Here is a 21,691-nt window from a genome sequence, read left to right on the forward strand (position 1 = left end):
CTCTTGTGTTGTGTTGTTGTCAGTTTGCAGCCTCTTATATCTTCAGTCACATCACATGTTTCGCATGGACAGGCGGCTCTGGTACCATTGTCCCTCCCTACCTGAGAGGACAGCTGGGTGGCACATCACCACACAGACGTATCCTTATTCAGGCCATCAATGCCACCCATTGTTGGCTCTGCTGTCACACGGGCCTTTATTTGGGATGTTACTTGTGTCTGTGGGAGCAAGTGGGACTCCATGCATCCCAAACTGAAAACAATGTTCATTTCCTTTTAAGGATGGAAATGGTGATTTCACTGTGTACCCTTGGCCTGTGAATGATGGGTCACAATGTAGCTCAGTGAGACAATTCTTCATTTAATCGCACAGATCAAAGAGATCCTGATATCACTTTTGAATTGCAAATAGCTGCAGCTATTTAACATTTTAGTCTGTCTCCTCAGTCCTGAATCTGTCAAAACATGAGAAAAAACTGAAGTTTAGATGATTATTGTGTAAATGTGAAACAAGATCAGAACAGTTGTGTAAGAGATGTTGTCATTTTGAAACCAAAATGGTCATTATGGCTATCGCAAACTTCTTCAATTTACTTCCTAAAAAGTGAGATTTACAGTATATGAGTGCAGTATGTTTTGAGAAGTGATTCAAATGTAATTTAATCAGGCTTTTCGTAAATAAAAGCACAAAACAGACAAGATCTCATCACTTTATTGTGATTGTAAACATTTTCAAAAGATACAAGTATCATCTGGGAGGTTTCAGTATTGTTTGAAATCAAATTAAATCTATAATGAAACTGTTTTATTTGTTAAAAAAAAGTCTTGCTGTTTTTGTGCAGAGGGAGCCAGTATCTCTCCTCTTATTGTTCTTTTGGCATTTGCAAGGGACTCGTATCAATTAAAGTGCACTATTAATATGCTACAGTAAGTCCTGACACACACTCAACTGGAGGACTAAAAATCTAAAAAAAAAAAAAAAAAAAAAAAAAAAAACACCTCTAAAAGTGCTTCAGAAACTATTAGCAAACTGCAGATTTCTTCCCAAAATGATTGACGAACATGAGAGTGGTTTAGGTAGGAACAGTATTTTCAAACAACATCACATCTGGTAAAATGTCAGATCCAATAAATCAGAAGTACTGAATACTTTAAAACAGTCTTCCCCATCAACAAAATACAGAAATGCATCAATCTCATCCCAGCTGGATCGTGGTGTTCAGACTGATAGCAATGCTCAGTGACACAGGAAGATCTAAAGGACAAATAATTTATAAAAATACAGGGAGAATAATCATTTAATAAAGACATAAGATCAATACTTTGATATTAATTAATTTAAGCACAATCATAGTGTTTACATGTTATCATTATCAGTGACTATCAGTGATTAGACTCTCCAATCATGGTCTAAAATATATTTAAAGTTAAAAAATAAAATTGGACTTGTTAATGCTTTTTTAAGTGACATCAATAACATCCAATTTACTAAGAAATCTTCATGGTGGCACAACTCTCTTGCTGACAGCTGCCTGTACTCACTAACTACATATACAGTAGTCTGTTGAGGAGGTAGAGAGACTCATTGGAATCATCGGAAGACAAAGGGACATCTTTACATTAGCGAATACAACGCAAGAAGTTGGCCAAAGGTTGACGATGGTTGGTCTGTGTGGCACCAACAAGCTGGTTTCTTATAGGTTAGCTGTACTGTGTTCATAACAGCAGCAATGCACATTAAGGGGGGGAAAAAAACTGGACACTTAAACAGACAAAGGAACACTTATGTGTCTACCCTGCAGTGCAGCGTGGTTCACAGTGATAACAAAATTCAGCACAGGACAATGTTGTTCCACCTTTTCATGTGATTTGTGCTGCTGTTGCTGGTGATGCTTTCAGGTTTCAGTACTGAGAATGATGGCCTGTGGCTACAGTTATGGTAATTAAAGGATAATTCATCTTTATTGCAACAAAGGGTCTTATTTTCATAGTTGCGTCCAGTTTACTGCTGAGATCTGAAAATGCAGGTCCATGTTGTAAACACCACCAGCAAATTGTACCCGGAGAATTGCAGCAAGAAAAACCTGTATCAATGTTTATTTGGACACCTGACTATTGTTTTTTTTTTTTTAACAGACTTGAAAAATGGTGACGCTATTCTTTAACAGACGACTTCCTAATTCAACTTTTACCTGCATACAGTTATCCTGCGCCATGAAGGAGTATTACTGACACTCACTTTTGATTTTTCAATATAAAGTGATAAATAGTCTGGCAAAACAATTGTCTTACTTACAACCTGATCTCAACTCTTGTACTTCTTGCTCCATTTGACTTTTTTGTAGTGATGTCACCGAGATCCCAGATCTCAGCGTTTACTTTTGTGAACACAATGTACTGGATAAAAATGATGGTCAAAACTGCAAAAATAAGACCCAAGTTGTAATGAAACTGAATTATTCTTTAGGTTTATAGAGGGCACAGCACCCCAGATACCTGATGAAAGTGTTGGGATTTGCCCCGACAGGAGTGTTACAGTTACAGTGCAGCCTGTGTGTAACTGTGTGGGTGTATACATGATAGTATTTTATTGCTTTTGGTTCTCTTCTCAAGTAGTTTTCCCTCCTCAGAGTTCCCCTCTTAGGCGGGTGTGCAGGTCCTCTTGGTCGATCTTGCGGACTTGGCTGTGCCAGCGGTGATGTGCCAGCAGGGCCACGTTCCTGGCGGAGATGGCGCTCATCTCCATGGCGCTCGCTGCCCACTCCACAGCGTTGAGGTAGTACAGCCGGTTGTGCAGGATGAAGGGAGGGGTCTTGCGGTGTGGCGGGCGGTAAGCGGGATAAGCCAGCCACTTAGTCTCTGACACTGAATCCCAGGAGAGGAACATACTGTGCAGCTGCTCCTGGGACAGCGGCTGGGAAGAGAACACCTTCCAGACTTTGGTCTGGCTGGCGGGGGGTCGCTTGTAATTCGGAGGGATGTGCACAGGGTCGAGAGAGCTAAGGCTGTTGATGAAAGAGCCCTTTGAGTCCGTGGTGAGGACATCAGACACCATGAACTGTGAGGCCAGCTCTGTGGTCCCGAGGTAGGACATGTTAAGCATGCCATGGACCAGAGTGGAGACCGTCTGGTGGTAGCGCCCAGGGTAGTGAGACGGGATTGGAGGGGAAAAGCCTGAGAAGGTGATGTCAGACTTTCCCAGGTGAAGTGGCGTTGCTATTACCACTATGTCATACAGAGAGTGCGCTGAGCCTGAGTCTCCAACATAATTGACCTCGTAGAAGCTGGTTGTGGTGCCTGAAAATGGGAGGCAGAGGAAGTTAAGATGAAATGTTTGAAAAGAAAAAAAAAAAGACTGAAAAAGTGTGAACACGCATGTGAAATAAATAGTACCTGTCTTGGATGGGCGAACTTTGACTGAAATGGAAGTCACTCTGGCTGGGATGAGCTCACTCTTGCTGTGGTACAGCAGTCCTGAGCACACTCTTTTATTGCCTCCATCCACTGCCCACAGGCCTGAATCTGCCCCCGCTAATGACACAGCCCCTACACAACAAGACAAACATGTCAACTCTATTTTACACCTTTCAACAAAAAACCTTGTATTATCATATATGTGATGAACCAATAAAAAACTCTTACATTGAGAAACATACCCACAAAGCCATTGATGCGGACACTTTGGCCGTAGTTGACACGAGTGATTGGTGCAACGATATCGTTGAGGAAGATCTGTGAAAATCCTTCGCCCATCATGGTTTCCTCCAGGGTTTGATTCATCAGGGTCAGAAAACTATCGCCACCCATGGCATGCAGGAGCCTCTCCACACTGGAGAACGAATACCCATACTGCTGATACTGGTAGATCCTGGGAATAAAAGGATTTACATCGTCATAAAGACAACAGGGAGCATCAGTTATGTTATGATATTCCTAGATTTTATGGCAAAAGGGTAAGATGTAGGTATTGTTGGTTTAAATTTATAGCACATCAGAAAATAAACTCTCACCTCATAAATTTGTCCAAAATGCTCTCCACCCACATGTGCATTCGAAGAAAGCTGAACCCGTATCGCCAGAGCATGCGCAAGAAATTTACAATAAACCAATCACTCTCTTCAAATGTGAGCTCCTTTCCATCAAATATTGCCATTTTAGAAGGGACGTCTTTCCTCGGAGGAATACCTGAAAAAACACAGCAACACAGGCTGGATTCAAGTTTCAAAAACGTACTAATTATGATTTCAACTACTCGTGTATTTGTGCTGTTTAATTTAGGAAACGGCGACATTACCTAATCTCTCAATAAATTCCTTCATGTGTAGATTCAGAGGATGGATCACGGAGCCTCCCGTCTCATATTCATAATCCCCAATCTTCACTGTCGCTAATCGCCCGCCAACTTCACCAGGTTCAAACACATCGATCTTCACTCCGGCTCCAAACTCCTTCCTCAGGTAATATGCTGTGGCTGAGCCACCAATGCCCGCTCCCACCACAGCTTTGAAAAAAGAAGTAATGACAACAGAGTAAACCAACTTTGCGACAGGCTTATCTCGTTCTCTTGAGGTTATTTTATGCATTCAGGAGTAAATATCAATCCACACTGTCTGCTAAAGCCTAACTCACAGTTTTATTCCTCCTCCTTTCCTACCAGTAAGGAACATGGAAGCACACAATATGGCTCATGTCACATCATTTTGTATTTTAACTGTGATGCCTTCACTTGATAAATAAATACAGTGTGACTAAATATACATTTAGAGCTGCAACAATTGGTCAAATAATCGATTAGTTGATTGACAGAAAAATAAATCACCAACTGTTTTGGTAATCAATTAATCACTGAGTAATTTTTCAAGAAAAAAATGCTAAAATTCTGTGGTTCCAACTTCTTAAGTGTGAATATTTTCTGGTTTCCTTAATCCTTTATCATAGTAAACTGAACATCTTTGGGTTGTAGACTCTTGTTTGGGACAAACAGAGGACATTTTAGGTTGCATCTTGGGCAACAATGATCAACATTTTTCACCATTTTCTGACATTTTATAGACCAAATGACTAATAAATTAATCAAGAAAATAATTGACAGACTCATCGATAATGAAAATATTCAGTAGTTGCAGTGCTATACACTGTAGTAAAAACTGTATATCTTACAGTGGATGAGGACGTGTCTTAATGTCCCTGAGTTTCCACACTCACATTTGTCATCCGGGCATTTCCCAATCACAGCCCACAACGCCCAAGCCTCAACCTGGTTATTCATAAATTAATTTCCATTTAACTCGCAAGTTTACTTTTTCTGAGACACGTAAAATAGTCCTGTTACACATACTGTCTTCTCTTAAGCTGTTCTTTCTTCTTTTTAAATCTGTAAAAGGACTTATGTCAGAAAGTCTTCAGTTAAATCATTGGTAAAGATATCAGACTCCAGTCTGATATTTTATAGATCAAAACCAAGAAAAAAATCACATCAAATTACTGGTGATTTCTCATTTTGACTGATTTTTGAATTTGACTGAATTTGACAAATTTCCCTCTGGGAGGCACTACAGGATGCCCATCACCAGTTTAGGGGATATTTTATTGCAAATGCCATTTCCCTGTTGAACTCACATATTATTGAGAGTGCCAACAGATAGCAATTTATGCAAATTATAATGATGTCTTTGGTAAATTTTTGTAATTAATTAAAAAGTGATTAATTTGTGTTTTTTTTGTTTGTTTTTTTTTACTTGACTTCTTTTGTCAATAATAATGTCTTATGGGTGATGTCACAGTGAGGTCTCTGCCACAGAAATATAATATGAAATCAACCTCTCCATCTTAAACATCCTGGGGAGGATAATGCTTGTCTATCCTCCACTGAAGCAGATTTTAGAAGCAACAGAATGAATAAAGGAGTAACACTAGTTGCAGTAAGGAGTGACTGATTTGTTTTTGTTTTCAGATGCACCGTGGTACTGGCTTACCTATCTTTTTGGGCTGATCCTGCAGCCCTGGAGCTGAGGCTAGACTTCTCCTCCCAGTGTGCCAAAGCCCCAGGAGCAGCAGCGCTCTCAGTGACAGGCCTCGTAGACTCATTGTGGGCATTTAGTGCTCTGCACTCAGGAGCATCTGTACAGGAGGAATAAACATGAGCTACCATATCAGCCAGTAACTTCAAGTCAATTGTCTCTATCAGTCTGTGGTCAAAGGTTAAACTCTGAGAGGAGTTCAGGCTCACGCAAAGAATAATGATTTAAAAAAAATCAAAAACAAGTGTAACATAATTAAGTGTTGGTCTCAGCTGTACAATATCATGTCTGTCTAATATTTAACACTTGAAACGAGAAAGAGTGCAGAGGTAAAGAGTGCATAGTGTGGACTCACTATTTCAAAAGTGACTACAAGCGGTCTGCTGATCCAGAAGTAGCTTTCACAAAGTTGTCTTCACCGTAACACTTCAAGCTAACTTTACAGCTCGTTAAAACTTCCCCCTGTCTGCTTAAACATAAAACTAAACCGTTAACAAAAGCCACGATAAGACTAGAAAACTAACTAAACTTGTTAACAGTTGAGTCACGCCGGAGTGCCGTGTACGCATGCGTGCACCTCGCTAAATATTAAGACACACTTCCGGGCAGCCACATTTTTTTCCCCTAGGACGGTGAGGTCATGATCCGCCCTACTTTGCCTCTGATTGGCTATTACTTGTTGCCTTCGTTGTTTGGGTTGGTTAGGTGTAGAAATGAGGAGTGTGATTGGTTAAGATTAAGGTAAAAATATCACGATAAGCCAATCACAGGCAGAATAGGGTGGGTCATGACTTCGCCATCCTAGGAAAAAAATATCGCTTCCGGGCACGCTTCTGCTTCTTCTTCTTTGGATTTGTCGGACAAGACGCTAAAATGGCGTATTGCTGCCCTCTACTGTTTATTATTGATACTCCTTTTGACAGTTATTTATATTTTGTTATATATTACAATACTGTACAGATATTCCAGCAGTTTCTTCTTTTTAGTCCAGTTATCCAAGTTTAGTAAAGTGTGCAGAGTAAAAACTGTATATCTTGCACTGGATGAGGATGTGTTTTACTGTCTCTGAGTTTCCACATTCACATTTGTCATCTGGGCGTTTCCCAATCAGAGTCCACAATGCCAAAGCCTCAAATGGTTATGACAACTGAATCTTTTCTTTTGCAGGCAAAATGATTTTTTTATTTATGTTTTTTCCATCGTTTTCTGTATTGTAAAGTTAGACCTCCCCTTCTTTTCTTTTCTCCATGTATCCTGTAATTTACTAATTCCTTGTAAACCTGCATAACTTAGATATATTAACTGTTTATTGTTTTGTCAGCAAAGATGACAAATAGCCATAATGAGAAATGATATAGAACAAACAGCCAGTCACACAAATAGCAATAGAAACAATGACAGAGATATCCAAATAGGTCCAAAGTTAAAGATCCCCTCCAGATACATTTCAAGATATATAATATTCTTTGAATAATAATTTGTATCTGATATGGTTTTCCCACAAAAAAGTTCTTAAAGTCTTAAACTGAGATTTAAGTGAGTAAATGCGAAGAGTGTCAAACTCCGCACATACATCGTTCTGCACAGTGAAGCTTAAACATCCAAGTGTAGTGACAATAAGCTATTATTATTATTATTATTATTATTATTATTATTATTATTATTATTATTAGTAGTAGTAGTAGTAGTAGTAGTAGTAGTAGTAGTGGTGGTGGTAGTATTGCATTATTGTATTGTATTATTAATACAATAATTATTTAGAATACAACAAACTTTTTTCCACTGTAAATCACACATAATGGAAGACCAAAAGGATTTTGCTGCAGGAGGTGTAACACAGTCCAAAGCTTTACTGATGTGTCAGTGACTGCACGCTTTATTCTGAATATCAATATCTCCACTAAAAATATGCTCAGAGCCAATAATCTTAATTTCTGTAAGACTGCAATTCTTTAAAAAAAAAAAAAAACAAGAGGGCTTGAAATGATCATCTGACCACACAAAAAGGAAGAGGATTTTTTGTATTACGTTGTACGATTTTATTTATGCTTGTGTTTTTGTGATAAGTTTATTTTATATTTTCTCCAGTGCTCTCTGTACTGTTATTTGTATTATATTGTACATTATCATGTTGTTAATAAAGCTTTCTTAAAAACGGTTACGGAACAAAACCGGAAGTGACGCTATCGCCTCTCTTCTTGAAACATGCTTGAACGGAGGTGACCTTAGTTACTATCCACATTGTAAAGTGAAGTTATTTGGCGACTGCCCCGCCTGGTTTACATGCAGAACTTGTTGAAGTATTGCTGAAGACTTGAGAAAGACGAGCAGAGATGGCGGAGGCTCATCAGGCGCGCGTCCAGACTGTGGTCGAAGACATGGTCCAAAGCCTGGAGAGGGACCACATCCGTAAAATGCAGGTGGGTGTCCATCTGTATAGAGCACATGAACTGTGCATGCAATGACTTCTGTTAACCAGTCCTGTGTCTGCAGCATCTGCATCCATCACATGTTCATATCTGAATGTTAACTCTCTCTGTGTGTGTGTGTGTGTGTGTTCTTGCTGCAGGGTCGTATGTTCAGGTGCAGTGCAGAGTGCTGTGATCGACCCTCAGACTCCATGTCTTCAGTGCATCAGTGCATCGACAGGTGTCACACTCCTCTGGCTCAAGCTCAGGGACTCGTCACTACAGAGCTGGAGAAGTTTCAGGTGAGTGACACTCAATACAGTCACCACTGTGCAAACACTGCACCCCAGTGTGTGTGAGAGACTTCCATAACTGAATGTTTTCTCTAGATTTTTTTCATTTTTTAAGAAGAAAATGTCCAAATTCTCTGTTTCCAGCTTCCCAAACATGAATATTTTCTGGTTTCTTTAGTCTTTTATAACAGTAAACTTAATATCTTTGGGTTGTGGACTGTTGGTCGGGACAAAACTCGACATTTGGGGACATAACCTTGGACTTAAACAGTGATTGACCAAACAACTAATTGATTCATTGAGATAATAAATTTATTATAATATTGAAAATAATTATTAATTGCAGCCCTAGTTTCATTCAGCATTTCACATCTATACTAAATGTGGTATAACCTCTGTTAAACCTGTCACACATTCAGCTAAAACTACAACTTAACAGTGATTGTTAAGAAGAGTAAGTAACTAGATTACATTTAGTTTTGTAGTTAACTACCTTTTTGTGTATTTGATCTTATTGGAGTAATTTACAAAGTTGATCATTATGTGGGTTTTTATTAAAGAGGCTTCTAAGTTCTGTTCAAGCTTCAGTGTCTCTGAGGGGAAATAATCATAGATTTGCAGCCAGATAACCAAACAATAAACCAAATATCACATTAAAAACAACAGCAGCAACAACAAAATACCTTGGTTTGGACAATAATACAATATTATCATTCATTGGCTTTATATTTATACACACACACACATACACACACATATATATATATATATATATATATACATACATGATACTAAGATGGCAACTAACGATTATTGTCATTCTCAATTAATATGCCAATTATTTTCTTGATTAATCAGAAAATAGTGAAAAATGGCTGTTATGTCGTCTAAGATCCCATGATGTCATCAAATATCTTGTTTTGTAGAAAGAAGAAATTCAGTTTATCGTCATATGACACAGAAAAGCTTCAGATCTTCACATTTGAGAAGTTGCAACCAGCAAATGACTTTGACAACTATTCAATGATCAAAATAGTTGCCAATTAATTTTAGTCAATTAATCAACTAATCCTTGCAGCTCTACATGATGCATGTTATTGTTGTACAAATTTGTGTCCAAATGAATGATTCTGTAATTTAAAAATTAACAAAATTAGTTATTAAAGATTTTGTTTTACACATATTAACCCCTTAAAGCTGAACTTGTACTCAAGTGTTTTTTCTGTTTCAAAAGGAAAATCCTAAACTTTAGATTTCAACCATTGGTTCCATTTGACCTGGAAACAGAGCTCTAAAAAGTGCAAATCACATGTTCACCTGCATTCATTCACATGGCCTAAACTCTGTTTCCTCCCCTCTTTGCTCCCTCAGGATCGTCTGACCAGATGCACGATGCACTGCAACGACAAGGCGAAGGATCTTTTTGACTCTGGTGCCAAGGAGGCAGCCGTTAAGTCTCTGATGGAGCGCTGTGTGGGCAGCTGTGTGGACGACCATGTTAACCTGATCCCCAGCATGACCCGAAGACTCAAAGAGAATTTGGACTCTATACAACAGTGAAAAGCAGGAGGGATTGCTGAAGTCTGTCCTGTAGACAGCCTGGACTCATTACACACACATAAATACACACACACACAGCAGCGCAGGGTTCGCCAACTCAGCCAGTTTAACCAGTTACAACTGAAGAAGAGAGAGCTGGAACATCATGACAGAGTAGAGTTTAAAATTAATAATGTGACGCAAATGGTAGAGTTTTACAGGCAGATGCTGGAGGTTTTTTGGCTTGTTAGGTCCTGATTCATCTGTGCAATTGCAACAAAAAAGAAATCTAGCGATACATCTGGTGTCATAGTGTTGTGTACAAACAAGATAACGGCTCAGTAATGCTTTAGAGCCCATCTGAGTATCACAAATCAAACTATACAGTACAACACGCAGTCGACAGGATCCAGATTTGCATTTGTTCATGCGAACAGTTTGAACATCCTGTTTGTTTGCAGGATTTGATATTCAGCTCTTATACTTAATCTGTGAAGTCCCATCACTCATCATTCTTTTTTTGTGTAATTTTAAGTTCTGTGTACGTTTGTATCTGAATTAAAAGTGCTAGAGATGTAACTGCTTTTGGACTGCTTCACTTCCATAATATAAAGAACATAAAAGTTCTGCTTGCAAGTATCAAGACAAGGTAATGACAAACACCGGTAATGATTTGGTTGCATGTATTTTAATGACTGCAAATGAATATTCTCAATTATATACAATGTACAAGAAAGGCAACACTGTAGGGTGGAAGAAATATTAAGAAGCAGTAAACACACTGTACACCTGATTTAAATCCCACAAGCCATTTAATTGGTCCAAATCTAATATACCATTGATGTCCATGAAAAAATATTTTAATTTCACAATTGGTGAAACGTCTGTAACATAAAACATATTAAAACAAGCCTGAGAATCAGCGGCTTCAGATGCAACACAGTTAATATAGTGTAATGATATCCATCAATAATGAAGGAACCATAGCATCATTTTCTGATCATTTAAAATAACAGGCAAGCAACCTGTTAACAGCAATAACTGGGATGTGAAACAACCACATGTGTTATAATCTCTGATAAAAGACTACATTCTTGTTTTAGGTCCTTTTATAAATGCAGAATAAAAAGTGACAGACTAAACCATTATAGTTAGATAGAAAGCTCTTTGGTAGCCAGGATTGTTTTCACCCCAACTATCAGAGCAACATTTAGCGAGGGAGACGACTGCTGAATGATATTCAAACTTCACTGCAGAGACCAGAACAGAAGCTGGAGAGGAGCCAACTGATAACACATTGATCTTTGAGCTGCTCTGATAGGACAGTGCTCAAACAGCTTTTGCTCAGACTTTTAAGTTTTTTATCTTAAATACTTTAGTTTTCTTGTTAATGCTTAATTGTCAAACAGCCAGTTTGTGGGCGGGTCAGAAATACTCTCACTGGTACTTCTCCTAAGATTTGCCAGTTTTCAGCCAACCTTTTACATTCCTAATAAAGATGAGGTGGAAAATAAATCAATCCAAATTTGTGCCCTTCTCATCTGATGAATGAAAATGATGTGCAATAAAAGAGTAATTATTACAGGATAAATCATCACACTGAAGTGATAATTATGTGAAGTGAGTCGTCTGATTTCATGTAGGATCCTACAGAAAATCACTGACATTAAGAAAATCTATTTACTGGACAGCTTTTTCAAATATGTTAAGTACATCCTGATGAATGTCACCAAATAGGAAATCAGACTTAGGCATGGAGACTGGAGATAAATCAAAGTGAGCATCATATTTGGAGAAAAATACTTGACACAGATGACAAGATCAATACGTATCAAGTGCAAGAGCTACAGAAGCATAAATACAGCAATAACTGTACAGCTGCAGTAAAGACCTATTTCAGAAAAAGAGATAAGATCATGTGATAGCACCACAGCCCACATGGATGGGCAGTTTTATTGGCAGTTGAGAATTGAATACACATTTTCTTTTGCAAAAATAAATCCATACAAATGAAGTAAAAAATAAATAAATGCCAAATAAAAACACCTTTAACTATGAACGTAACAACAGTTGCAGGCGAGTCATATTAGCTATAATGATTTAGCAGTACATGTCAGCTTTACAAGTCTGACAATCCCCACATTCACTAGTTTCGTAACAATATGAGGTAACAACAGACTTCCAAACAAATAGTAATTAAATTAATAGTAGAAATGTGTACAACATCAAAACTGCAGAGGTGATTCATTTGGTGATGAGAGCAAATTAAATATACCGTCTAAACAGGAACCGACTGAACTGCAAAACAGGAGCTCAACACCGATAAACAACATTTGACAGTGTAGCTGGTTAACGCTGCAGGAAGTCTCAAAATCTGATCAACATTTTTGTGAGTCTCAAAAAAAAAAGCTGGTGATAATAACCGGACCTCCGACTGTAAACTGTAAAATGAGGCTGATGTACAAAAGACTCCTGGAGCCTCATGTTGAATGAAACAACATTACAGGGTTAAGTTTGACTTTCAGGCCACACAATGCTGGTTCACTGGGAACATGTCACATCAACATGGTTACCAGTACTTGGGGCTCAGCTCATCTGTTCAGACCCACCATCTGTGCAGTTACTTGTTTTATTCATTTGAATGAAAAGTTTTTGTTTACATCAGATTTTATAAATGTTTTGCAGAAAATGTCATTTTGGGATACTTTGGGAGTGATGATGCTGTTTTTACTTATTTTTTATTTCTTGGGCAGGTGGACAGAAGCTGTTGTAGTGTAGAATATGTGTTAGCATGGTGAAATGTCCCACTTAAGACTGAGCTACAAAAGGGTTAAAGAGTGATGAAATGAAGGTTGAAAATTCTGCTTTTACTGCCATCATTCAGTTGGTTTTTCATAACTCAAACATTCCTGTTGGGTGTATTCATCGGCTGCCATCTATTCGACCGTGCTGGCCTGCCACTTATTTCGTTAAGGCAAGGGTGGGAATATTAGCAGGTAGGATTTTAAATCTATCAGCTGATAATCTCACAGCAGCAGTGGGTGCAGATGCTGAAATAAACTTTAATCTTTTTACACCTGTTAAGTTTTGGCAAAGACTGTATGTTACCTTACAGTCATGCGGCAAGTAAACAAAAATACCACGTTTTCTAACAGCATAAAAAATAATGTCTAGTAATCATACATTTCACACAAATCAAATTCAAACCTTGAACAAAGCTAAACATCATTCAGTCAACACAACTTGCCGCATGAAGCCATTTGAGTCAGCACAAACAAGATGTGCTGGGTTTTTTTTTTTGCCAATCAGAAATGGAGTGGAAAACCCGCCCACCCGGCTCAAACTGGCACTGCGCCGATCATGTTTTGGAGCGCACCTGGTAGCAGAACAGCCAGCCCCACCTCTGATCACACCCAACACGAAACATAAGAGGAACAGACTTACGTCAGAGTAGTATCAACTTTTTTGCCACAGACCATTATTCTGATGCAGAGATCATTTCTATTTTCTGAGATGGTCCACTGAAATTCAGATTAAGATGTGTGTTGAAGTGTCTGTTATCTTCATATGTGGGTTCACATTTGGTGAAATCCATGGATGAAATCAACCACAATTTCTGTTTCGAAGAGTGGATCTGTGCTCCAGTCGATGTCATGGGGGTGACGGGGTCTGATGACGGCTTCTTGATATGATAAGACTATTTTAAAAAGGTCCAGGTTTACTGTACACACTGATAAACCGATTCCAGAGTGGTTTCATTAACATAAGTGTAAACTCAAACCCTTCCACGGCCGTCACAATCACCGGATCGTAATGTCATGTAGCCATTATTTGAAGTTCTGAAGTCCAAAGCAGATTTCCACTGTCTCCAAAGAATTGAAGGTTTTCCATCTTGAGGAAGGGTCCATCATCCCAGTGCAAACCATTCATAGCAGAGATCCAAGGAGGACTGAAGCTGCTCTGAAGGCAAAGGGTGGCCTAATCCCTCCTGGCCCATGTATATGTAGCCAACTCAGAATGTGCCAAAACACTGAATACATAGATACAAAAGATTTTCCCTTAACACCTCACTGAGTTACAGAGCATGCAGACGATATGTCCAATGTCAAAGTGGTGTTAAATGTGGCAGTGGATTGTACAGACAAGCTTGTGTCAGTGTCGCAGCATTACCAGAGGAATGGTAGCAGTTACTGGCTGTCGAGCAGGCATCAAGACACACTGCGGGTGCTGCTCTCTGGTTCTGAGGTGTCCGGCCGGTGGTCCGACTGGGACGACGTGTAAAGGAAGTTGCAGCACACGTAGAGGGGGAATGTCAACAACCGGCTGTCCAGGTTCATCACCACATACTCCTGAGTGATTGAAGGGAGGGGAGGAATTATTAAGCGAGTCTAGAGCAGCGTTTTATGAAGGGTAATGCAGTCACAACTGAGCCATCGCTCACTGACCTGGTCTTTCTCAAGGGTGAGAAGCTGGTAACCTGTTGAGCGACTGCAGACCAGCTTTCCACGGGCATCGAAGGAGGCAAGACGTAACCTGGACAAACAAGGAGTGATAAAAGTAGGTGAAAGGTTTTCCAAGACCAAATCTGCAGACAAACACATAATTAGGATTTATAACAAATAAATAACCTTGGTTGCACAAATCCAAATGATCTTAAATTGTTTCTCTTTATCTTCAATAACAGGTTAAAAGAATGCAGACAGTTATTTATTAGAATAGTAATTACACTGAATTCATTACTTAGATACTTATCATATTTAGTTGATATAAGATATCTGTGCAATAGTATAGTCAAACAGTTCCCACTTCTGTTGCAATTAAACTCAAACATCTACACACTTACCTTTATTTCTACAATGTTCATTTGTTTCAATTCTGTGATGTTATGTCACTGAGTATTTGTTTAGTTTGAGACTCTTCTAGCAGATGAGTTAGATATGAGTAAATGTTCTGGGTTAAAGTTGAAGGCTCTACTGACCTGTATGCCAAGTGTCTCCGAGGTTGCAGACTCACAGCGCCCCCACATGGCTGACTGAGAGTATTCCTTTTGAAGAGTATGAAACGGTTTGTGTAGGTCACCAGCAGGTCAAAACCGAAGTTAAAGCCTGTCCACCGCCAGCAGTACTGAGGAGAAGAAAATGACTGATTTTCTCTGTAGAAGTTAAATGAAAAACATTTACTGTATGTGAGCTAAAATTACTGTAACAGTGAGACTGTCCTACTCACATCTCCATCTTTAGTCAGTTTCCTACCACACCTCATGCTGCTCAACTCAAACTCCTCTTTGTTAGCTTCCTGGGGACTAATGTTACACAGGCGCTTTAGTCAACTCAACAGCATTAAAATCATATTCAGTTCACACAGTTCTTGTAGTTATAACAAGTTTCAAGAAGAAATCAAAAAGAAAGTTACTAGTCCACTACTAGTTTCAGGTTCTCACCCATTGTCATTGTCAAATTCTGTCCGCAGCATAGCAAACCACTGGTTTTTGTACACCGACGTTAACCAATCTGAAATAGAAAAATATTGACGGTGCATAAACACATGGAACAATGCGATGAAATTGGTTTACTGCTTTATAGTTTGTCTTCAAGTTCCTATTTAATTTACGCAAGACTGTCTAATTCTAAATGCTGCTCATTATGCGGTTCATTATTTCTAAAATGATCAACCAAGTAACATTAAATCAAACTGAATTTAAGAAATAAAATGCTTGAATCCAATTATTCACTGTACTCAAAACCACTTTGCAGCTTTGATATTGGATGATGAAATTAAAGATTTCTTTTTTCCAGAGCACAGAAGAGGCACATTCATGATGAAATTATGTAGACAGAGCCACATCTCACCAGGGGGTAAAATGTTGTCTCTCTCCAGGATGCGTGCAGAAGCGAGGTCGTTGATGATATACTGAAGACGGACGTACTTGAACACTGAACAAAAAGGTTCCCCCTCCTCTGTGTTCAAGAAGGGCTCTTTCTCACACAGATCTGCAGACAAAGGTCAAATGGAAACAGAGTCAAGCATCTGCATGTAGCATAGGAAGATACTATTTCATAAGTTGTGGTATTACAGTACCTGTCCTGCGTTTGCAAAGCCAGGCATCGGCATCAGCCAGGAGCTGCTTGATGGGTCCGTCCCATGATGGATTGAGCTGCAGAAACATCCACTAAAGAGAGATGGAATTATAAATAGACTCAATAAAAAAAGACTGACTATACAGCGAATGTGTCTGGGAGCGATAAAGTACATGATTTATCCTTGTACCTTCTTCAGAGCGGTGTACACATCCATCTCCACTTGCATGACAAACAGGTCTGACGACTGGATGAGCTGCTCCATCACTTCTGCCCTGTAAATGCAGTGTAGACACAAACAGTGATTACATGTTCATAGACAACATATTTAGTTTTTTACATTAAAATAGTCACAGCACTGCACCCGACTGAGACAATTTAACTCAAGGTTTTCTCCACTTATTGTCCAATTTATATTTCGGAAGTACTAACAACAAGCTTTGTAACAATATACAATTTGATTCGGTACCTTAATTTATTAAGTTATTTAATAAAGATAGAGTTATTATTGTTATTGTTAGACAAAGACATAAAAACTGACGGATTATGAGCCAAGTACACATACCCGAGTTCTTTCATCAAGTCGACATTTTGGTGTGTCATCAGGTTGTTGAGAAGCCACTCAAGACACCTGAAGAAAGAGATACACAGACACAGTAACGGTATTATGTTAAATACACTCTAAAAATGACACACTTTTCTATTAGTGCTTGTGATTTTTTTTTTTTTTTTTTTAAAAAGGTGAGATAAATCAGAATCTGACTTTTTCATGACGGAATCCAGGCCATAGATACTTGCACAAGCATAGTAACCACACACAGTCTTCACACTGATGTTTTCCTTCATTGTCTCTCCGCACTGCTGGATCAAGCCATCCTGTGAATATTAACAAACCACGAGACTTGATTCAGTTTTGTATTATATAACTGCATTTATACAAAAATGAAGATTTTCTTTTGAGACAAAAAACTTTCTTCTTTTCAATTTACTGACCAGCTGTAGCATACAAGCAGCGGCAAGTATACTGACGACCCTGCTGGGCTTGATCAGAACATCGTCCCGGTACAAGGATCCAAATACGACCTGTAGAGCTACACACACAGAACAGTAAAGTGTTATCAATAAATCACATAAACAGACCAACCAACACTGATGATGGCTAGTTGCTGTGACTAACGTCCTCTCACCTTCTGTGTCGATATTCTGGTCTGGGATCTCCAAATTGATTTCCATCATGTTGGACTCCTTCCAAGAGCCGCTGAACATGCTGGAGAAATACCCTGACTGCCAAAAGCAAGAAAGAGGGAGTAAAGCGTAAATTTTATGAATAACTCACATGAAATATTATATCATCGACCGTTTAAGTGGTGTTTTTTTTTTTTACCTGGCACAGGTACACTTTGTGGAGATTCCACTCCTGTCCCAGGGCACAGATTCGAATGTCGCTGTTTTCCCCATTTAGGAACAAGGTTTGATAAATGTATCGTGATGTGCTTTTCAGTTTCTTCCTGTTCACGTTTGCAAAACACAGACAAACAGAGGAGAGAAAAAAAAAGCAAAGATGAGGCAACATTATTGACAGCTTAAACATATTTGACACTGACTTGATCACTGGTCTGTTGACCTGACTTGCCTGCGAGGTGTATCTAGTATGGCATCGTCCTCCTCTTGTTCACTGTCACAGTCACACTGGGCATTTCGTTTCCTCTTCTTACACTCACATCCATGTTTGCGGCTGCCACTTGTGCCTTCTGCAGCCTCCTCTGGTCCCTGAGAGGGGGACTGAAACCTGCTGCCCAGACTTCCCATTTCTATACTTCCAAAGAAGACATAACACAAACAAAACAACTGTCAAAAATAACAGGTCAGCTATGCTTTATCTTGACATTACAACACAGCTACATAGATCAATATATATCAATATCATAAGAGTAGATATTGTTTGGGACTTTGGCTTTGGTAGTAATGTATTTTCTTTTGCTTGTTTAGTTTATCTCTCTTTAGGGGGGCGACTAATGTTTAATTTAATTCTTTTTTCAATTCATCATTTAGTATAAAAATAGTTAAAAGTGACACAAACCCAAGGTGAAAATTGCTGATTTAATAATGTCATAATCTCAGATCACTTGTTTTGTCAAACTAAAAGTTAAAATTTACATGTCTTCAATGACAATGATACAAAAGAAGAAAAACAGCACATTTATGAACATGTGAAGCTGAAACAAGATAATGTTTGCCTTTTTTTGTCTTGATAGATGACTTAAATTATAGTTTGTTTATAAAAACTAATTATCTGTCAGTAGATGAATCAGTTAATTGACCATTTGTTTCATGCATAAACACATGGTTACTAACAATGTGATGAAATTTTTTTACTGCTTTATGGTTTCTCTTCAAGTTCCTGTTCAATTTGAGAAAGACTGCCTAATTCTTAATAATACTGCGCATGATGAAATAAGATAACTTAGAGACAGGTGATAAATTACAGGAAACCCCAACATAAAGTGTCTTAGTAAGGTGTTGAGCCACCACGTGCCACAGTTTCAGTGCACCTTGGCATTGATTCTACAAGTCTCTAAACTCTTCTGGAGGGATGAACACTATTCTTCCAAAAGATATTCCCTCATTTTGTGTTTTGATGATGGTGGTGGAGAGCGCTGTCTAACACTTTGATTCAAAATCGCTCATAGGTGTTCAACTGGGTTGAGATCTGGTGACCGTGAAGGCCATAACATATGATTAACATCATTTTCATACTCATCAAACCATTCAGTGACCCCTCGTGCCCTGTGGATCATCCTGGAAGAGACCACTCCCATCAGGATAGAAATGTTTCATCATAGGATGAAGGTGATCACTCAGAACAACTTTATATTGATTTGCAGTGACCCTTCCCTCTAAGGGGACAAGTGGACCCAAACCATGTCGGCAAAATGCCCCCCAAAGCACAACAGAGCCACCAGATCCCCTCACTGTAGGGGTCAAAGCATTCAGACCTGTACCGTTCTCTTGGTGCACACTTTATCTGACCATATCACTTTTTTCCACATCTCTGTAGACTAGTGCCTATTGTTTTTGCAGCACTGATCTCTCAAATGTGCATTCATCTTCGTAATGAGGGGTTTATGCACTGCAACCCTACTATAATATCTCTCTCTGCATAATTGTCGACAGACTGTTCTTGCTGACACAGTCTGATCATGTTCTGCATTGACAAGCTCAGTCATCTGAGGAAGTTGCTCTTCTGTTTTCATCACAGTCATCAAATGTGCACTCTCGACCACAACTTCACAACCCTACTAACTGATGTCTTTCTCATAGATCTAGATGCAGATGTCACGTAAGTCACTGTTCCTATTGAAACACCAGCCAGCTGAACAGTCTTTGTGACTGAAGTTCCTGCCAAACGTGCCCCAACAATGAACCCTCTATAAAAGTCATTTAGATTGTTTCCTCTTTCCATCTTTATACAAAATCAGGATCAACAGGTCCTGCTCAGCATTATTATACATACCAAAACATGATTGAATGTCAATTGCACCATGCAATACACCTGTGTGGAAGCATCTGCATTCGTTATGTTTCTCCAATCCAATTTATTCAGGTTTTTCCTTTAATTTGTCACCGTCTGCATATATAACTGGGCTTATTATTTCCAGAATTATTAACCAAGTAACATTAAAGCCAATGCAAACTTAATTTAAGCTAATGACTGAAATAACTAGTCATCATATCCCATTTTTATTTAGGTATTTTGTAAATAAACATTGGAATATTTTACTTTATCAATATCACCATGTCCACCCAAATAAATGAAATATTGATATATGGTGGCTGTTATCATCTGCCTATCTAATTGAAAGAAAGGCAGACAAACTTGCATTTTAGAGTCTTAGTGCACAACTAAACAAAGCCTGAATGAAGTTTAAGTGGCTGCATATGTCCATGAATTCCTTAAGCATATGCACACCATATGTACAGTATTTTCGACATTGCATAACAACGGCTTAGCTAACTTACCTGATGAAATATCAGAGGGCCAGCGGAGGTATGGTTAATTTGAGGTGTAAACAGCGGCTGATAATCTCAGGTCAGTCTGCAAGACAGTTGACGAGCCAGTTGAGGATGAGCTAACCTCAAAGCTAGCTTAGCTGCCGAATTCACATCCAAAAAAACAAGACGGAAACAATAACAGCTTCGCCTCTGACAAGCTGCTCCTCCACACAAGCCTCCACACAGCAATACCGTCTTCGGTCCCAGTTACATTTTTTTCTCTAAATTAGTGCAAATATGAAGCCAGAGGCAGAAGCTGGTGTTCAACTACCTTAAAAAACTGCGGCTGCTTTTGTTGTTCTTCTTCTCTCGGTAGTTACGGGTAACATTTCTACGTCACAGGTGGCCGCTGTGCTAACTAGCGCCGCTCAGTGTCAGACAGACGAATTACACAAGTCGGCCAATAAAATAATCACACAGGACGGGTTCACAATTTTTCAAATCTGTCTTAAAACAATAGTCAGTTGCCCGAATAGATTTCTCCTGCCATAATTATTCCTCCTGTTCATCCATTAGAAGGCCCTACTAAACAGCTGAACTGTACTGTTATCAAACTGGACTTTACTCGTTTTATCCCTGCACTTGTCACTATCATAGCCTATATTTCATCAAATTGGACACTCTGAACATTGTACATTTCATTCGACCTCCACTGTAACATCATTTAATTGTTTATTGCACATGTCACATTTCATTTTTGCACTTGTCACCTTTAATATATATCTCATACACTTCATTTCTTGGTCTGTAGCACAGTCTCTATTTCCTTTGTACAGTCAATAGTTCATTTAAAGTTTTATATCCCATTTAAAAACGTATTCTTTTTTGTAAATAGATTTTAAATTTGAAATGTTTCATTTAATTTTAGTAATACTTTGTCATCATTATTATTACCTTACTCTTGTTCTATTTTTATTCTTTTATGGTGCGTTTGTGGGAGCAAACACCAGGACACATTCTTTGTATACTTGAATACTTGGCTAATGAGCAGATTCTGATTTTGAAGATCCCTTCATAATGCACTTACAATGTAAGTGATGGGGGCCAAAATCCACATTCTGTGCAAAAATGTATTTAAAAGTTTATCTGAAGCTAATATGAAGCTTCAGTCCAATGTCCAAATGAGTCAAATCAAGTAGATACCTTTCAATGTTACAGTCCTTTTAGTGCCAAAGTTCCTCTTTTTGTTACTGTACTTCCACCCCGCAGCTCAACAGGGAAACACTGTCTGAGGAAACAAAAAGGGAATTTTCTGCTAAAAGACTGTAAATGTGGCAGATATCAATTTCATATGACTAACTC

At 38.7% G+C, this 21,691-nt stretch overlaps 3 protein-coding genes across 6 annotated transcripts; 1 reads left to right on the top strand and 2 right to left on the bottom strand.

The window, feature by feature from the left end:
* Positions 1-695: 695 nt before the first annotated feature.
* On the bottom strand, positions 696-6,609 carry pcyox1 (prenylcysteine oxidase 1). The gene is made up of 7 exons (XM_042396134.1): positions 6,375-6,609; positions 5,975-6,119; positions 4,294-4,500; positions 4,010-4,184; positions 3,656-3,867; positions 3,393-3,545; positions 696-3,296 (listed from the first exon to the last, which is right to left on the bottom strand). Exons 2-7 carry the CDS (start codon positions 6,093-6,095, stop codon positions 2,626-2,628), a joined length of 1,539 nt encoding a protein of 512 aa, XP_042252068.1. The 5' UTR covers positions 6,096-6,119; positions 6,375-6,609; the 3' UTR covers positions 696-2,625.
* A 1,575-nt stretch (positions 6,610-8,184) lies between these two features.
* On the top strand, positions 8,185-10,838 carry fam136a (family with sequence similarity 136 member A). The gene is made up of 3 exons (XM_042395494.1): positions 8,185-8,439; positions 8,589-8,729; positions 10,092-10,838. The coding sequence occupies exons 1-3, from the start codon at positions 8,353-8,355 to the stop codon at positions 10,278-10,280; spliced, it is 417 nt and encodes a 138-aa protein (XP_042251428.1). The 5' UTR covers positions 8,185-8,352; the 3' UTR covers positions 10,281-10,838.
* A 1,340-nt stretch (positions 10,839-12,178) lies between these two features.
* gmcl1 (germ cell-less, spermatogenesis associated) lies at positions 12,179-20,731 on the bottom strand. 4 transcript variants are annotated; one of them, XM_042395492.1, is made up of 16 exons: positions 20,661-20,731; positions 20,357-20,432; positions 17,970-18,152; positions 17,721-17,844; positions 17,524-17,620; positions 17,330-17,427; positions 17,100-17,212; positions 16,902-16,967; positions 16,527-16,611; positions 16,338-16,428; positions 16,109-16,249; positions 15,700-15,769; positions 15,486-15,561; positions 15,238-15,383; positions 14,705-14,792; positions 12,179-14,608 (listed from the first exon to the last, which is right to left on the bottom strand). In XM_042395492.1, the coding sequence occupies exons 3-16, from the start codon at positions 18,143-18,145 to the stop codon at positions 14,468-14,470; spliced, it is 1,512 nt and encodes a 503-aa protein (XP_042251426.1). In that variant the 5' UTR covers positions 18,146-18,152; positions 20,357-20,432; positions 20,661-20,731; the 3' UTR covers positions 12,179-14,467. The 4 variants fall into 4 exon arrangements, with proteins under 4 accessions (XP_042251426.1, XP_042251425.1, XP_042251427.1 ...); XM_042395491.1 differs by having other exon boundaries at positions 17,970-18,147; positions 20,661-20,724; XM_042395493.1 differs by having other exon boundaries at positions 12,179-14,289; positions 14,430-14,608; positions 17,970-18,147; positions 20,357-20,706.
* Between the last annotated feature and the right edge of the window lie 960 nt (positions 20,732-21,691).

This window comes from Thunnus maccoyii, chromosome 19, assembly GCF_910596095.1.
Source record: "Thunnus maccoyii chromosome 19, fThuMac1.1, whole genome shotgun sequence".
Taxonomy (NCBI): Eukaryota; Metazoa; Chordata; class Actinopteri; order Scombriformes; family Scombridae; genus Thunnus; species Thunnus maccoyii.

What these genes read in the sequence shown, in the direction of transcription:
- fam136a (XM_042395494.1), top strand. Translation starts at nt 8,353, where the DNA reads ATGGCGGAGGCTCATCAGGCGCGCGTCCAGACTGTGGTCGAAGACATG. An exon ending in ACCACATCCGTAAAATGCAG is followed by an intron (nt 8,440 to 8,588) that starts GTGGGTGTCCAT and finishes TTCTTGCTGCAG; the next exon opens with GGTCGTATGTTCAGGTGCAG. An exon ending in CAGAGCTGGAGAAGTTTCAG is followed by an intron (nt 8,730 to 10,091) that starts GTGAGTGACACT and finishes TTGCTCCCTCAG; the next exon opens with GATCGTCTGACCAGATGCAC.
- pcyox1 (XM_042396134.1), bottom strand. Translation starts at nt 6,095, where the DNA reads ATGCCCACAATGAGTCTACGAGGCCTGTCACTGAGAGCGCTGCTGCTC. An exon ending in GGAATTTATTGAGAGATTAG is followed by an intron (nt 4,185 to 4,293) that starts GTAATGTCGCCG and finishes GTGTTTTTTCAG; the next exon opens with GTATTCCTCCGAGGAAAGAC. An exon ending in ATTTTGGACAAATTTATGAG is followed by an intron (nt 3,868 to 4,009) that starts GTGAGAGTTTAT and finishes TTTTATTCCCAG; the next exon opens with GATCTACCAGTATCAGCAGT.
- gmcl1 (XM_042395492.1), bottom strand. Translation starts at nt 18,145, where the DNA reads ATGGGAAGTCTGGGCAGCAGGTTTCAGTCCCCCTCTCAGGGACCAGAG. An exon ending in ATACTAGATACACCTCGCAG is followed by an intron (nt 17,845 to 17,969) that starts GCAAGTCAGGTC and finishes AAACGTGAACAG; the next exon opens with GAAGAAACTGAAAAGCACAT. An exon ending in CTGGATTCCGTCATGAAAAA is followed by an intron (nt 16,968 to 17,099) that starts GTCAGATTCTGA and finishes CTCTTTCTTCAG; the next exon opens with GTGTCTTGAGTGGCTTCTCA.